Source organism: Suricata suricatta, chromosome X (genome assembly GCF_006229205.1).
Source record: "Suricata suricatta isolate VVHF042 chromosome X, meerkat_22Aug2017_6uvM2_HiC, whole genome shotgun sequence".
Lineage (NCBI taxonomy): Eukaryota > Metazoa > Chordata > Mammalia > Carnivora > Herpestidae > Suricata > Suricata suricatta.
The window spans coordinates 47,695,102-47,713,995 of record NC_043717.1 but is presented as its reverse complement, the minus strand read 5'-3'; the positions used below and the strand labels follow the sequence as shown (position 1 = coordinate 47,713,995).

Here is an 18,894-nt window from a genome sequence, read left to right as displayed (position 1 = left end):
GTCCCATTCACGATTGCACAAAAAGCCATAAAATACCTAGGAGTAAACCTAACCAAGGATGTAAGAGACCTATATGATAAAAACTATAGAAAACGTATGAAAGAGATTGAAGAAGACACCAAGAAATGGAAAAACATTCACTGTTCATGGATCGGAAGAATAAACATTGTGAAAATGTCATTACTACCCAAAGCAATCTACACATTCAATGTAATCCCCATCAAAATTGCACCAACATTCTTCTCAAAGCCAGAACAAACTATCCTCAAATTCGTATGGAATCACAAAAAAACCCGAATAGCCAAAGTTATGTTGAAGAAGAAAACCAAAATGGGAGGGATCACAATCCCAGACTTTAGCCTCTATGACAAAGGTGTCATCATCAAGACAGTATGGTATTAGCACAATAAACAGACACAAAGACCCATGGAATAAAATAGAGAACCCAGAACTGGGCCCACAAATGTATGGACAACTAATTTTTGACAAAGCAGGAAAGAGTATCCGATGGAAAAAAAGACTTCCTCTTTAGCAGGTGGTGCTGGGAGAACTGGACAGCAACATGCAGAAGAATGAAACTAGATCACTTTCTTACACAATACACAAAAATAAACTCAAAATGGCTGAGGGACCTGAATGTGAGGCAGGAAACCATCAAAACCCTCAAGGAGAAAGTAGGAAAAAAACCTCCTAGACCTCCACTGCAGCAATTTCCTACTCAACACATTCCCAAAGGCAAGGGAAATGAAAGTAAAACTGAACTCTTGGGACCTCATCAAGATAAGCAGCTTCTGCGCTGCAAAGGAAACAGTCAAGAAAACTAATAGGCAACCGACAGAATGGGAAAAGATAGTTGCAAATGACATATCAGTTAAAGGGCTAGTACCTAAAATCTACAGAGAACTCACCAAACTTAACACCCACAAAACAAATAATCCAGTGAAGAAATGGGCCGAAGACATGAACAGACAGTTCTCCAAAGAGGACATCCAGATGGCCTACAGACACATAAAACGATGCTCAACATCACTCATCATCAGGGAAACACAAATCAAAACCACAATGAGATACCACCTCAGGCCAGTCAGAGTGGCTAAAATGAACAAATAAAGGGACTATAGATGCTGGCGAGGGTGTGGAGAGATGGGCACCCTCCTACACTGTTGGTGGCAATGTAAACTGGTGCAGCCGCTCTGGAAACCAGTGTGGAGGTTCCTCAAAAACCTATCCATAGAACTCCCTTATGACCCAGCAATAGCACTGCTAGGGATTTACCCAAGAGAGACAGAAATGCTGATGCATAGGAGCACATGTACCCCAATGTTCATAGCAGCAATGTCAACAATAGCCAAAACATGGAAGGAGCCTAAATATCCATCACCTGACAAGTGGATCAAGAAGATGTGGTATATATACACAATGGAGTACTATAAGACAATGAGAAAGAATGAAATATGGCCATTTGTAGGAAAGTGGATGGACCTCGAGTGTGTCATGCTAAGTGAAATAAGTCAGGCAGAGAAGGACAGAAACCATATGTTTGCACTCATAGGTCTAAGAGGAAAACAGGAGAAACCTAATGGAGGACCAGAGCTGGTGGAAGAGGGAAAGAGAGTTGGGGAGAGAGAGGGACGCAAAACTTGAGAGACTATTGAATGCTGAAAATTAACTGAGGGTTTAAGGGGAAGGGGGAGGTGGGAAAAGTGATGGTGGTGATGGTGGAGGGCACTTATGGGGAAGAGCACGGGGTGTTGTATGGAAACCAATTTGACAATAAACTATTTAAAAAAACTAAAAAATAATTAACTGACCGTATTTTGTACATCTATTTCTGGACTCTACTCTGCTACATTGACCATTTGTTTATCCTTATGCCAATACCACTGTATCTTGATTACTTTAAAGTTCTAAAGCAAATGCTACAAATATCAAGTTTTGTTCTTTTTCAAAATTCTTATGAGTATTCTGGATTCTTTTCACTTTCATAATAATTTTCAATTACCCTCCTGGGTTTTTGAATGGGATTATATCGAATCCAAGATCAATATGGGAAAAACTGACATCTTGACAATATTGAGTCTCCAATCCAAGAACATGGTATCTCTATATCTTTAGTTATGTCTTTAGTAGCTCTTAGCAATGTTTTCTAGCTTTCAGTACAGAGATCTTGCATATCTTTTGATAGATTTATGCGTATGTATTTAATGTTTTGCTGCTGTAATAAATGATTTAATTTTCTTTCTCAATTGTTTTTTGCTAGTGTATAGCATTGTAATTGATTTTTACATATTAACTCTGTATTCTGCAACAATAATAAAGCTACTTCCTAGAGTTAAAAAAAACAGAAATGTTAGATCTACTCTAAGAGAGAAAGGTAGCAAGGTATATAAGACACCAGAGACATTAATACAAACATGAACCCTACAGAGAACACAATGAATCTAAACCCACATTTTTCAATAATAACACTGAATGTAAATGGACTGAATGCTCCAGTCAAACGACAGAGGGTAGCAGAATGGATTTTAAAATGAAATGTATCTATTTGCTGTCTACAAGAGACTCACCTTAGACCTGAAGACACCTTAAGATTGAAAGTAGGGGATGGAAAAATATCACCATGTGACTGAACGCCAAAAGAAAGCTGGAGTGGCCATACTCATATAGGACGAACTGGACTTAAAATAAAGGCAGTAACAAAAGATGAAGAAGGACATTATATAATAATTACAGGGTCCCTCCATCAGGAAGATCTAACAATTATAAACATCTATGTGCTAAATTCGGGAGCTGACAAATACATAAAACAACTAATCACAAACAGAAGCAATCTTCTTGATAAGAATGTGCTAATTGAAGGGGATTTTAATACTCCATTTACAACAATGGATAGGTAAACTAGACAAATAAACCACTAAAGAAACAATGGACCTGAATGGCACACTGAGCAGATGGAATTAATAGATATATTTAGAACTCCACATCCTGAAGCTAGGGAATTCACTTTCTTCCTGAGTGCACATGGCACATTCTCCAAGATTGATCATATACTGGGTCATAAAACAGCCCTCCATAAACACAAAATAATTGAGATCATACTATTCACACTTTCAGATCACAATGCTATGAAACTTGAAATCAACCACAGGAAGAAGTCTGGAAAACCTACAAAATGTGCAGGTTAAAAACCACCCTACTGAAGAATGATTGGGCGAACCAGACAATAAGAGAGGAAATTAAAAAATAAATAGAAACAAATGAAAATGAAAATACAACAATCCAAACTCTCTGGGGCGCAGCAATGGCAGTTCTAAGAGGAAAGGTCATTGCAATTAGGCCTATTTCAAGAAACTAGAAAAAGCACTAACTCAAATCCTAACAGAGCACCTAAGGAAACTCGAAAGGGAGAAGCAAGAACACCCCAAACCCAGCAAAATAAGAGAACTAATAAAGATCAGGGTAGAATTAAACAAGATAGAAGCCACAAAAACAATTGAACAGATCAAAGAAACCAAGAGTTGGTGTTTAAAAAAAATACACAAAATTGATAAACGTCTAGGTAGGCTCCTCACAAAGAAAAGGGAGAACACTCAAATACACAAAATCATGAAGGAAAATGGATCTATTACAACAGATCCCTCAGAAGTACAAGCAATCATCAGAGATTACTATGAAAAATTATATGCCAGGAAACTGGACGATGTAGAAGAAATGGACAAATTCCTAAACACACATCCACTACCAAAATTCAAATGGGAAGAGATAGAAAATCTGAACATACCCATAACCAGTGATGAAATCGAATCAGTTATCAAAAATCTCCCAACGAATAAAAGCCCAGGACCAGATGGATTCCACGGGAATTCTACCAGACGTTTAAAGCAAAGTTAAAGCCAATCCTTCCCAAGTTATTCCAAAAAATAGAAATGGAAGGAGACTACCAGACTCATTCTACAAAGCACATATGACTCTGATTGCTAAGCCAGGCAAGGACCCAACGAAAAAAGAGAACTACAGGCCAATATCCTTAATGAATACAGATGCAAAAATACTCAGCAAGATACCAGCAAATCGAATTCAACAGCATATAAAAAGAACTATCCTTTATGATCAATGAGATTTATTCCTGGGTTACAAGGCTGGTTCAAAATTCACAAACCCATCAGTGTGATACATCACATTAACAAAAGAAAAAAAAACATATGATACTGTCGATAGATGTAGAAAAAGCATTTGACAAAATACAACATCCCTTCTTAATAAAAACACTCGAGAACGTCAGGATAGATGGAACTTACTTAAACATCATAAAAGCCTTTTATGGAAAGCCCACAGCCAATGTTATCCTCAATTATGAAAAACTGAGAGCTTTCCCCCTGAAATCATGGACACAACAGGGATATCCACTCACACCACTGTTTTTAACATAGTGCTGGGAGTCCTAACATCAGAAATCAGACAATAAAAGGCATCAGAATCAGCAAAGAAGAAGTCAATCTTTCACATTTCGCAGATTACATGATACTCTACATGGAAAACCCGACTGACTCCACCAGAAGCCTTCTAGAACTGATCAATGAATTCAGTAATGTTGCAGGGTACAAAATCAATGTACATAAATCAGTTGCATTCTTATATGCCAAAAATGAAGCAAAAGAAAGAGAAATCAAGAAACAGATCCCATTCACAATTGCACGAAAATCACAAAATACTTAGGAATAAACCTAACTAAAGATGTAAATGACCTGTATACTGAAACCTATAGAGGACTTATGAAGGAAATTGAAGAAGACACAAAGAAATAGAAAAACATTCCGGGCTCGTGGATAGGAAGAATAAACATTGTTAAAATGTCATTATTACCCAAAGCAATTTATACATTCTATGAAATCCCCATCAAACTTGCACCAGCATTCTTCTCAAAGCTAGAACAAACTATCTTAAAATTTGTATGGAACTACAAAAAACCCCAAATATCCAAAGGATTATTGAAGAAGAAAACCAAAATGGGAGGCATCACAATCCCAGACTTTAGCCTCTATGACAAAGCTGTCATCATCCAGATAGTATGGTATTGGCACAAAAACAGACACATGGACCAATGGAATACAATAAAGAGCACAGAACTGGACCCACAAGTGTATGGCCAATTATTCTTTGACAAAACAGGACAGAGTATCCAATGGAAAAAAGACACCCTCTTCAAAGATGATGTTGGGAGAGCTGGACAGCTACATGGAGAAGAAGGAAACTAGACCACTTTCTTACACCATTCACAAAAATAAACTCAAAATAGATGAAGGACCTGAATGTGAGAATAGAAACCATAAAAATCCCAGAGGAGAAAGCAGGAAATAGCCTCCTCAACCTCAGTCACAGCAATTTCCTCCTCGACACATCCCCAAAGGCAAGGGAATCAATAACAAAAATGAACTTTTGGGACCTCAACAAGATAAAAAGCTTCTGCAATGCAAAGGAAAACAATAAGAAAAACTCATAGGAAACCGACAGAATGGGGAAAGATAGTAGCAAATGACATATCAGATAAAGGGATATTATCCAAAATCTATAAGGAACTCACTAAACTCCACACCCAAAAACAAAATAACCCAGTGAAGAAATGGGCAGAAGACCTGAATAGACACTTCTCCAAAGAGGACATCCAGATGGCCTACAGGCACATGAAACGATGTTCAGCGTCACTCATCATCAGGGAAATACAAATCAAAATCACAATGACATACTTCCGCAAGCCAGTCAGAGTGGCTAAAATGAACAAATCAAGAGACTATAGATGCTGGCATGGATGTGGAGAGCCAGACACCCTCCCACACTGTTGGTGGGAATGTAAACTGGTGCAGCTGCTCTCAAAAACAGTGTGGAGGATCCTCAAAAACTATTGATAGAACTCCCCTATGACCCTGCAATAGCACTGCTAGAGATTTACCCAGGGGATACAGAAGTGCTGATGCATAGGAGCACATGTACCCCAATGTTCATAGCGGCACTTTCTACAATAGCCAAATCATGGGAAGAGCCTAAATGCCCATCACCTGATGAATGGATCAAGAAGATGTGGTATATATATATACAATGGAGTACTACATGGAAATGCAAAAGAATGAAATATGGCCATTTGTAGCAAAGTGGATGGACCTCGAGGGTGTCATGCTAAGCGAAATAAGTCAGGTGGAGAAGGACAGATACCGTATGTTTGCACTCATAGGTCTTACAGGAGAAACATAACAGAGGACCGTGGGGAGGGGAAGGGGGAAAAAGTGTTGGGGAGAGAGGGACACAAATCATGAGAGACTCTTGAATACTCAAAACGAACCAAGGCCTGAAGGGGGAGGGGAGGGAGGAAGGAGGAGATGGTCATGGAGGGGCGCACTTGTGGGCAGAAGCACTGGGTGTCATATGGAAACCAATTTGACAATAAACTATTATAAATTAAAAAAAATCATGTAAAACAGACTTTTAATGTACCCTTCTGCATATGAAGAAATTAAGAATTAGAGAAGATAAAAAACATGTCCCAAATTACACAGCTAGTCAGTGGTGAAACTGAGATTTATAATCTATCTTTTTTAAATTGTTTAAATGTTTTATTTACTTTTGAGAGAGAGAGAGAGAGAGAGAGAGAGAGAGAGAGCGAGCAGGGGAAGGTCAAAGAGAGGGAGACACAGAATCCTAAGACAGGCTCCAGGCTCTGACCTAGCTGTCAGCACAGAGCCTGACACAGGGTTTGAACCCATGAACCACGAGATCATGACCTGAGCCAAATTCAGATTCTTAACCGACTGAGCCACCAAGGCCCCCCTATAAATCCTATCTTTTAACTGCAAATGGGAAAGCTCATTTTCTTCTCTCAGAGAAGTTATATGAGCCCAACCAAAGCTAATCAAGCAAATGGTAAAACCAGGATTCAAATTCAGGCTTTTCTGGCTGGCCCTATGACCCATTCTTGTTTCACTATTGTGCTGGATCCCTAATCTCCATCTACATTTATGCTCTCTTACCCAGGAATGTTTGGTAAAAGACAAAAGATTTATATGATCTGAAGAGAAACCAGAGTATTCTTACCCAGGAATGTTTGGGACTGAGGGAAGGCCATGGATAATGTAGCATGGGTAAGTGTTCTCTGTTGGTCACACCTACTACCACAGACTCATTATCTTTCTAGTCTATAACTTCTCACCTACTCAAATCTACTTTCAGATACTCATATTACCTTCCTGAGATCCACCTTATTTATCATATATCAAATAATTCTAGAAAGTGAGAGTTAAATATTTTACTATATGTTAACTAATATGTTAACTACTAGAATTTAAATAAAAAGTGAAAGGAAAAGAAAAAAAAAAGAAAGAGCTAGCAAGGATCTTAGACATTATTTATACCAACAAATCCCTCATTTTGTAGATGTGGAAAATGAGGTCTATACATGGGAAGGCACTTTTCCAAAGCCATACAGTAAGTTTTTCACAGAGGTGAGACAATAACTCAAACCTTTAATCACTCATCTAGTGTTCTTTTCATTTTCTCATATATTCCTCCTCTCCTTTGATGCTCCTCAATGCACTATGTCATTAACAATGTTCCCTCTGAAAACCAAATCTCCTACCCCTATTACTATTGGGTCCCAACTAAGGCATCACTACTTTCTCACAGTACTCTATGAATTCCTGAAGAAGCCTTACTCTTCTGTAATCTCTCCTTCACTCCCTGTTCAATCAGCTGCAAATTACTCCAGGTCATAATTCCTTAGAATTCTGAGCAAAGGAGAGCAAGTTTTAACAGCTGATCTAGGGAAAGCCCTGGATAGGTCCCAGAATTCTAGTTTAGTATTTCATTCTTTATACCTAACTGTCCCTTCTGAAAGACCTATCTTATGGCTCCAGACTCCTGATGATCATGAATGCCATCTCCCTTCTATACTTCAAGGGACAGAGATGTTGAATCTCACCTTGCAAGTGACTATTTACTTGACAGCTAATCAACCAGGTGCCAGGCTCCTGAGGCACCATCTCAGCAGTCACAAAGGTGGCTGGAAAGATGTGAGCCACATCAGTGCGATGGCCCCGGATGGTCAGTATCTGTCCATGGAAGAAAGCTGTGTGGACATCTACTTCATTGCCCATGCCAAACAAGTGCCAGGCCACAGGCTTCTGTGCACACATGGTTAGATCTGGTAAGTTCCCAAAGACAAAGCCATTGATTGCTGCAAATGAAAATCCAAAGAAAATATCAGAGTTAGGAAAGAACAGGCTAATAGGAGAAGGTTTGCCATCTGACAATAATTATAGATAACATTTAAATGAATTATTTAAAAAGCAGACTGTGTTGACCATATGCTTTATTTCATTTAAAATCTCACAAACAACCCTGGAAAATAAGCAGATATCATTTATCTCAAGTAAACGATGAGAAAACCAACACTCAGAGAAGTAAAGTTATTTCTCTCCCAAGGCCACAGAGCCAATCCAGAAATCTGAAGAAGTTTTCTATGGAATGGGGTTTATTTGCAAGCTATTCTTTCCTTCCAGGACAATTGCTTTTGGTAATTTCCACAAGACAATTGCCATGGTTGTCAAAAGCAATTGGTGTAACACCAAAGAAAAATTTGAACTGTTCAAACCATTTCTACATCTTCCATCTAAGTTTCCTCCTCCCCTTGGGACTTTCTGGGTTTGAGACGATCTCTGGTACCAAAGGGAAGTAAATCTCTTTCTTAATTAAACAAAAAGAAAAGCAATTTGTTTCTATTACTATAATCAGTTATCTCACCATGACTCAGGGCTTTTGTGTCTTTAATTTGTTTTAAATTTAATTAAAATTATCAACTCCCTCATAACAAACTATTTTTCCCCACAAAGTGTGTAACTTTTCTATCCTTTTTAGGACAAAGAAATGTTGACTAATTTTATCAGTAGGCAACCCTCATCCTGAGTGACTGAGCATTTGGTACATGACTTTGGAATCGATAACCTAGGCTATTCTACATTAGAAGCCAGGGCATCCAAGTGCAAGAGCACAGCCTGTGCAGTCAGACAGATAAATGTTGGAATTTTAGCTATACAGTTTATCTGTTATGTAATCCTGGAGCCTCAGTTTCCTCATAGGTAAAACAGGGGAAAGGCACCTACTTTTTTAAGTTCTTGTCAGAATTAAAAAGAATCAGATATGGGGCGCTTGTGTGGCTCAGTCAGTTAAGCGTTTGGCTTCGGCTCAGGTCATGATCTCACAGTTTGTGGGTTTGAGCCCCGTGTCGGGCTCTGTGCTGACAGCTAGCTCAGAGCCTGGAGCCTGCTTCAGATTCTGTGTCTCCATCTCTCTCTGACCCTCCCCTGCTCGCGCTGTCTCTGTCTCTCAAAAATATATAAAAAACATAAAAAATAGATAAATAAATAAATAAAAAGAACCAGATATGTGAAAGTACCAATCAAATGCTAGGCCCAGTAGAAACCCTCCATCAGTCTTCAGTGTCATGGTGTGGCCACCCTCTCCCAGCTCACCATGCATCCTATTGCTTTCCTGAAAGCCCTCATCTTCTTTGTCTACTGAGGCAGGGTCTGAGCAATAAGTGACAATGTTCTCATCAATATGCCAGCTAAGGTTCTCATCTACCACACTGAAGAGCAGGAAGAAATAACTGTCCACATCCTTCCGCTGAGGAGGAGAATTCCCATCCAGTGTTCCTAGAATAAGAAAGAAAGATGCCCTTGAACACACCCTTTTCTTAGCAAGAGTAACCTGCAATTGGTACTCATAAGAAAGAAATGGCAAGAGAGGTTGACTTAAGAGTCTGTTGGCAACAGGAAAGCAGAAAAGGTTTTTTGCTGATAATTTCCTTTTTTCCAATTTTTAATGTTTATGTTTATTTTTAGAGAAAGCAAGTGAGGGAGGGGCGGGGGGGAAGAAAGGATCTCAAGAAGAATCTGCACTGTCAGCACAGAGCCCATCATGGGGCTCAAACTGACAAACCATGAATGAGATCATGACCTAAGCTGAAATCAACGGTTAGATGCTTAACTGACTGAGCCACTTAGGCACCACTTTTTTGCTAATTTCAATTCCCAAGTTTCTCTTTCCCCAGTTAGACGCAATTCAGTTGAGCCTAGAACTTTATGGTTGGGCATATAGGATCTAGAATAATTCCCACCCACCATCCTTGCCTGTTTTCAACCTAGGGCCTTACTCTGAGCATATACCTGCAACACCCAGGTCTTCTGGGCCTGACAATACTTAAACATACCATACTTCCAACCAAGTTCCCAGTTCTCCTCAAATCCTAATGGCTCCACTTTTGATACTAATCACACTTAAACTGTTATCGCAAACCTTACTTTTATGTAATTTTATTCCCATCATTACTAATTCAACATTTTAAAATGAAGTAAGAAAAAATTAGAAATGTTATTTTTTAATATTTTTTTTGAGAGAGAGAGTGGGGGGCGAGGGACAGAGAGAGAAGGAGACATGGAATCTGAAGCAGGCTCCAGGCTCCCAACTGTCAGCACAGAACCTGATAATAACGCTTGAAGTCACAAACTACGAGATCATAACTTGAGCTAGTGTTGGATGCTTAACCAACTGAACCACCCAAATGCCCCTGAAGTTTTTAAAAAGGTAATGAAATTGAAAAAAACAGTGGAAAGAAAGTTTAGCACGGTTTATTCCTGATTATAAATAATGGTGTTGAATTAACACTTCTTCAGGTTGCTGTTTAATATGTAAGTGATCCAACACACTCACTGCTTCCTGTAGATATCCCACACCACATCTCAATTGCTCACCCATGGGACCTGTACCTCTTTTACAAGTGATAAGGGGTCCAATGAGCCCAGTAGCAATGTCTCGTGGAGCATCTACATGAGAATGGTAGATCCAGGTGAGGCATGCTGGGTCAGCATCAGTGGGTGCGTGGCCTTCTGGAATGGTCCAGTTGTAAATGTGGCTGCCTCCCGGGGGAACAAAGTCATCAGCTTTTAGCTGACCAGAAGAGCCATCTGGGTATAGGGAACCTAGAAAATGAAATTGCACATGCCCAGTCTCAGGGTGAGTAAGAAGGAACCTAACAGATATAGAAGCAAAGAGAGGACTGATATATGAGACAATGGTCCTCACAACCTGAAGAGGGCACACGTTCAAGTAATATCCAGCCAAAGAACCACAGACCTTATATCAACCTTCCAGAACCTGGCAAGGTGCCTGACATTGGATAAGGAGCTGTGGCCAGCCTGATCTAATAGTGGAGCTATTGCTGTGGAGAAGTGCTGCACAGCCTGATCTAATAATATCCTAGTTCAAAGTCAATGGCATAGAAGCAAGAAAGAACACAGAATCTCCGCCCCCCACCATCCCCTCTTCAGGCACTATTTGGGAAATAGAAAGCAGACAATTATAAAATTTTAATCTAAAGATAACTGAAGTTCCTAAAAATATTAAAAACAGAGCTACCATATGATTCAGTAATCACACTACTGGGAATCTATGAAGGAGGAGGAAGAGGAGGAGGAAGAGGATGAGGAGGAAAAGAAAAAAAACACTGAGAAACTCTTTATCTCTTCTATTCTGAATGACAGCCTTGCTATATAAAGAATTTTTGGCTGCATACTTTTCTCATTCAGCACGTTAAATATTTCCTGCCAGTCCAGCTTGGCTTGCCAAGTTTCAGTGGACAGGTCCAATCCTAACCATATATGTGTCCTTAGCTGCTTTCAGAATTCTCTCTTAGTTTTGCATTTTGTAAGTTTCACTATGATATGTCATGCTATTGACCTGGTTTTGCTGATTTTGAGGGGAGTTCTTTGTGTCTTTTGAACTTGAATGTCTTTTTCCATCCCCACATTAGGAAAGTCCTCAACTATAATTTGTTCGAATAAACTTCTGACCCCTTTTTCCCTTTCATCTTCCTCTGGGACTCTTATAATACAGGTATTGTTTCATTTTATGGAGTCACTAAGTTCCCTGAGTCTCCCCTCATGATCTAATAGTTTTCTTTCCCTCTTATTTTCAGCTTCGTTATTTTGCACAATTCTATCTTCTGTAACACCTATTCTCTCCTCTGCTTCTTCCATCCTCATTGTGACTATATCCAGTCAGTTTTGTGTCTCAGTTATAGCATTTTTATTTCAGCCTCACTAGTTTTTAGGTCTTTGATTTCTGCAGTAAGGGTTTTTTCAAGCCCAGTCTTATGAGAGTTGTTTTAAACACGTGTTCAGATGTATTGCTTATATCAGGTTTAAGCAACTCCCTGGCTGTGATTTCTTCTTGACCTTTCTTTTGGGAAGAATTCCTCTGTCTTGTCATTTTGGCTAACTTTCCGTCTTTTGCATGTTTTAAAAGCTTGTTATGTTTCCTGAGTCTGAGAGCACTGCTATATTAAAAAGGGGTCATACACTGTCCAGGGCATGGCACTTCAGGAAGTATATGGTATATCTTGTGTGCACTCAGTTGTTATGTTTTGCCTGCTCTTTCCCACTGGTCAGTCCTCTGCAGAGCTCCTGTTTTCTTGCAGTGGGAAGTGTTTGTTTGGGCCTTTAACTAAGAGTGCTTTGATTTGTCTGTTAAAATAAACCTGGAAGGAAAACACCTGATTCGCAAAAAAAGAAATGGTAAAGGAATTAAAAAACTATACAGCTGATTCTAGAGAAAAAGAAACAGGGGGGTGGGGAGGAAAAAGACAAAGAAAAGAAAAAAGAAGCCTGATTTAAAAAAAAGAACAGAAAAGGAAATGAAACAAACAAGAAACTATGATTACAAAAGAAAAAAAAAAAGAAAACAACAGGAAGAAAAAAATAAGTCTGGAATGATTTCCAACAGAACTGCAAGTATGTTTGAAGCACTCAATTTTCAGTACATTTGGTGCATGTGGGGTGCTGCCTATACTGGTTTTCTAGAGAGGCCTGCTGAGCTAGCTCAAAGTTAGTCTTATTCCAGTAAATATGCAGTTGCCAGGCCCAGGGGAGTGGGGTTTAGTATATGTCCGGCCTCCACTGAGGGCTGCTGTGCTGCTCTGAAGTCCCATTGTGTTGGTGTTGGGGGAGAAATGGCACCACCCCAATCTCTTGTCCCCAGACAGGGGATCTCACATCCCCCACTGTTCAGGCAACGGTCACAGAATAGCAAGGTCAGTCAGCTCACATTGCGCCACACCTCTCCTGTGTTTTTTCTTCGGCGCGTGGATGGGATTCAAAATTTGAAGTCTTAAAGGTCCCAACACTGTACGGACCAATCCCCTTCCTCTAGAGCAGAGCAAAAACATGAATTCAAAGTGATACATGCACCCTATGTTTATAGTAGCATTACTTACAATAGTCAAGACATGAAAGCAGCCCAAGTGTCCATCCATTGATGGATGGATAAAGAAGATATGGCAAATAGATGATTGATAGATAAATGCAATGGATTATTCTGCCATAAAAAAGAATGAAATCTCACCATTTGCAATGACATGGATAGAGATGTAGAGTATTATGTTAAGCAAAGTCATTCAGTCAGAGAAAGACAAATAAATACCATGTGATTTCACTCATATGTGGAATTTAAGACACAAGACAAACAAGCAAAAGAAAAAACTGGGGAGGGGAACAAACCAAGAAACAGACTCATAACTATAAAGAACAAATTGATGGTTATCAGAGGGGAGGTAGGGGGAGATGGTTTAAATAAGTGATGGGGATTAAGGAGGACACTTGTGATGAGTACTAGGTGATGTATGGAAGTGTTGAATAACTGTATTGTATGTCCAAAACTAATATAACACTGAATTTTAACTATATTAGAATTACTTTTTTTAATGAAACTAACTTAATGATCAGTTGGTCCACTTACACATTTTATGGAAGAGAAAACTCTGGAAAAGTAACTTGCCCAAGGTGATTCAGGGAGTTAATGGATCGGTCAAAACCTGATTCTCTTCTACTCCCATCGCTCACTGTTGTGTCATTGTCATAGGCCATTGGATGGGGGATACAGATTAGTAAACTGAACTTCCTCTTAAGAAGAAAATCGGGCCTTTCAGAAGACTGCGACACTGTACTGGGATGAGCACTGGGTGTTATATGTAAGTGATGAATTACTGGATTCTACTTCTGAAACCAATATTACACTCTGTGTTAACTAACTTGAGTTTAAATAAATAAATTGAACTTTTTTTTAAATAAATAAATAAACCCATGGTCACAGTACCTGACAGACACTGAGCTTTTCTTTTTTTAAATTTTTTTTATTTTTTAAATATTTTTATTTATTTTTGAGAGAGAGAGAGAGATAGAGCATGAGCAGGGGAGAGTCAGAGAGAGAGAGAGACACAAAGAATCCGAAGTCAGGCTCTGAGGTAGCTGTCAGCACAGATCCTGATGCAGGGCTCAAACCCACGAGCTGTGAGATCATGACCTGAGCCAAAGCTGGACACTCAACTGACTGAGCCACCCAGGAGCCCCAGTCAGAGCTTTTCAAGGGCTTATGGAATTATTTAAGATTCAGAAGAAAGGCTGTGTTGTTCAAAGTGTTAAGGTAAAATAATAAAATTAAAATTATAAATGTTAAATGTTTACAAAATATGATATGTTAACTAGTCAAGTAAAACCCACCTCAACATATATGTAAATTAAACATATGTAAATTATATTAAATGTGGTATGAGGATGCAGAAAGAAAGAAGACTGTGACACTAGAATAATATTCCCTTGAATTTGCAGCACACTTCTCTTAACAAAGCACAAATATTTTTTCCAAATTTCTTTTAATGTTTATTTATTTTTCAGAAGTGGGAGAGAGAGAGAGAGAGAGAGAGAGAGCGCAAAAGCAGGGGAGGGGCACAGAGAGACGGAGATACAGAACCTGAAGCAGGCTTCAGTCTCTGAGCTGTCAGCACAGAGCACAACTCAGGGCTAGAACTCGTGGACTTTGCTATCATGACCTGAGCTGAAGTTAGAGGCTTAACTGACTGAGCCACCCAGGTGCCCCTTAAATATTTTATGTATATTATGCAGGGTACTTGTTTTGATGAGCACTGGATATTATATGTAAGAGATAAACCACTAGATTCTACTCCTGAAATCAATGTTATATCATATGTTAACTAACTAGAATTTAAATGAAAATTTGAAAAACTGTTATTCAAGTAATTCTTTATGATAAAAGGCAGATTGAATCTCTATATACCTACCTTGCCAACTCAGATCAGTAAGAAGATTAAATATTCTCATTCCCAGCTCCTCTCTCTCAAATGGCAGTAAAAGCAATGCAGTATTTGTTGTGTATAAGAGAAAAAAAGGGTGGTCTGATTTACCTTCTGAGTCCTTCTCATAGAAAACACCATGGGGGTGGATAGTGTAAGGACGAGTAGCAAAATTCTTCAAGTGGATAAGGATGACATCTCCCACCTCAGCCTGCAACACAGGCCCCAAGAAGCCCAGCCACGTAGGCTGGGCTATTTCATCCATATAAGAGCCATCTCTGTATTCCTTATAGATGGTCTTCTTGTAGCTACTCCCTATCCGGTTCTTGTCAGATTTTAAGAAGCTGGAAGCTACTCTGTGAAGAAAGAAAAGAAAAATGTACAATTTTGCCACAGTCTTTAAACATCTGGAGAGCTCTTTTCCAGAGGAAGCTGACCAAAAATGTCTATTTTTGTTCAAGAGAAAATGTGATTGTACTTATCAAAACACAGAAAGTTTAGGTTAGAATCTAACTGTTAGACAATGTGAAGCATTAAATGTCCATCAATTGATGAATGGATCAAGAAGATGTGGTATATATACACAATGGAGTACTATATGGCAATGAGGAAGAATGAAATATGGCCATTTGTAGCAAAGTGGATGGACCTTGAGGGTGTCATGCTAAGCGAAATAAGTCAGGCAGAGAAGGACAGATACCATATGTTTGCACTCATAGGTCTAACAGGAGAAACCTAACAGAGGACCATAGGGAGGGGAAGGGGGAAAGAGAGTTGGGGAGAGAGAGAGACACAGATCAAGGGAGACTATTAAATACTGAAAATGAACCATGGACTGAAGGGGGAGGGGGAGAGAAGGAGGGGGTGATGGTCATGGTGAGGGGCACTTGTGGGGAGAAGCACTGCGTGTTATATGGAAACCGATTTGACAATAAACTATTTCCAAAATTAAACTATATAAAATTGCTGATATTTGATCACTTTTAAACTACAAAAAGAGCAATTTCACACAGTTCAACCTATTATATAGTAATGAAGAGGCAATCAACAATGGGCTGACTCTTTTTAAGTGATCAACTCCCAATACATATGGCCTGACCTTGAGTCATCTTGCTGTATATGAGAGGTCTTCTAGCATAATGGTTAAGATCACAAGCTTTGGAGGCAGATTATTCCCATACTGCCCATACTGTAACTTCCAAATTTGTGGAACCTTGAGAAAGTTACTCAGATTCTTTTTTTAAGTTTATTTTTATTTAGTTTGAGAGAGAGATAGCAAGTGGTGGGGGGGTAAGAGTCAGAGGGAGACTGAATCCCAAGCAGGCTCTGCACTGTCAGCACAGAGTCTGATGCAGGGCTCAAACTCATGAACTGTGAGATCATGACTTGAGACAAAGTAAAGAGTTGGGTGCTTAACTGACTGAGCCACCCAGGCACCCCAAGTTAGTTAACTTCTTTATTAACATTTTCCCCATCATAAAATGGACATAATCATAGTACCCAACTTGGACAGTCAATACTGGTGACTAAAAAATTTAAAATACATAAAGAGTTTAGGACAGTGCCTGGAAAATAGTAACAGCTTAATAAATGTTAACTATTATTTCAGTGTACTGGGGATGGAAGATAATAAAATTTTCCTTCAAGGACACCTTTAATAAAAAGATTGTTACTCCAAAAATGGAGGGGTAGGAAGGTGGTTTGACAAAAAAAAAAAAAAAAAAAAAAAAAAAAAAAGATAGCAGCTATTCTTACCTTAATTCTTCTTAGAGAGTCCTATGATATTACAATCAACTTTTAAAAATTCTGAGACTTTGGGGAGACAAAGTGACTAAAGTTCATAAAAGCATCTTTTTTCCCCAGCAGGTATTTGTGGAGCATCTTCAAGGCTCTAAGATTTGAAAAAAAGTTAATCTCAGGGAGCCTGGGTGGCTCAGTCAGCTGAGTGGCTGACTTCAGCTCAAGTCATGATCTCACAGTTTATGGGTTCAAACCCCATGTTGGGCTCTGCGCTTGTGGGAAGCTGCAAAGATTCAGCTGCTTGGCCATTTGCTAGCCGGAAATGTCACTCCCTGAGGGGAGTTACAAAAATAGGCAGGGGAGCACCACTCCCTGTCAGGAGAAGCCAGAAGAACAAAGATCAATCGCCTACAGACAGGGTGGTATCGGCCCTTCAGTGCTGTGCTAAAAACCTTAGTTTGGTTCCTCTTTTACTCCAGCCTTAATCCCTTAACCCTGTTTCCTAGCAACCGACCTAGGTCAGCTGCCTTGTTTTCCCGCCTCGAAACCTTTATAAGATACGGTGTTTTCTCAATAAAGAAGAGGCTTGATCAGAAACCATGTGTTGTCTCCACTGTCTGCGTCTCCCTCCTGCCCTATTTCTCTCTCCCTCCCTCAGGAACGAACCCGGGAAGATTTACCGCCCTGCCGGCTGGGGCAAGGGACCCGGACAAGTGGCCCCCAACGTGGGGTGAGTGACAGGACACGACATGCGCTGACAGCTCAGAGCCTGGAACCTGCTTCTGATTCTGTGTCTCCCTCTCTTTCTGCCCCTCCCTTGCTCACACTCTCTCTCTCTTAAAAATAATCATTAAAAAAGAGGTTAATCTTATGGAACTGTGAAAGGTAGCATAACGAGAAGATGTACAAACTTTGTATCCACTTTACCTGGGCTTTAATTCCAGCTTTTCCATTTACTAGCTGTGAGACTTAGGCAGGTCACTTGATCTCCCTGAATTTCAGTTTTCGCATCTATAAGATGAGGATATTTATACTCATGTCTTAGAGCTTTTGTGATAATTAGGTGAGACAAAGTATGTAAATTTTAGTATGCTTACTGTCATAGAGAAAGTGTTGCAGAGTGATAGCCATTGCTGCTATTTACCTGATTCTGAGGATCACCATAATTTTTCAAATTTTCACATATCTGAAATCGATAGAGTTCCACTGACCTATGGAAGCATGGTTACATCATACACATCTTATAAGTACTGTATATTTTTTGTTTCTTTCTCCTTTGAAAGCATTGCAGATATAATTTTAGAATCAAGAGAATATGGAATTACCTTTAGGAATCTAAAAATGTTGGGGTACCTCAGTATGGAAAAGCAGATTCCATATAGGATTTTGGCTCCTGAGTCAACTAGCCATCTTACCAGGAAAAGTGCCACTAGGTGCATGGCCATGGAGATCAGGAGCTGGCTAAACATGCCCTGAAAAAAAGTCTTCAAAAGGCGACCTCCTGACCCCAATGTTGCCCCCCACTCCGGCTATAATTGCACAAATGATTAAACATACGTATCATTGTCCAGAGGCTGGTTCATGATGACATTCCTTCCCTTGGGAGCATAGTTCCACTGCACATCCAGGATCCCCAAGTAGTAGACTCGAGTGGCCCCATCAGTCAGTAGTGGACACAAAGGTTGCATCAACAACAGAGCCCAGAAGAGATGGTCTGGTTTCATGGTCCACATAACTCTGGGAAACAGGCAAATGAATAGCTGCTGGTATGAAAGAAAGAAAGAAAGAAAACAAAAGGGTGTTGTCTGGAAAATTAAAAAGACAAGAGCCAAACCAAGTGCCTGAGGAAAAAAATTAGCCCAGGATCTCTCCCTTACCTGATCCCTTTCAATTCAAGAAATATTCAATGATCTCTGTACATTGGACTTTGGAGAGCAAAGTTAGAAAGTCACTTATAATTATGTATC

General features: G+C 39.5%; 1 protein-coding gene across 8 annotated transcripts in view; it reads right to left on the bottom strand.

Moving 5' to 3' along the window:
- The window catches only part of HEPH (hephaestin), a 129,578-nt gene extending 110,918 nt beyond the window's left edge, over window positions 1–18,660 (bottom strand). For all 8 annotated transcript variants that reach the window (XM_029930284.1, XM_029930289.1, XM_029930290.1 and 5 more), the window contains exons 1-5: window positions 18,485–18,660; window positions 15,299–15,543; window positions 10,812–11,024; window positions 9,516–9,698; window positions 7,967–8,221 (exon numbers count right to left, since the gene is read on the bottom strand). In XM_029930284.1, the coding sequence (XP_029786144.1) occupies window positions 7,967–8,221; window positions 9,516–9,698; window positions 10,812–11,024; window positions 15,299–15,543; window positions 18,485–18,660 (1,072 nt within the window). The remainder of the gene's footprint in view (window positions 1–7,966; window positions 8,222–9,515; window positions 9,699–10,811; window positions 11,025–15,298; window positions 15,544–18,484) is intronic.
- Window positions 18,661–18,894: the final 234 nt, after the last annotated feature.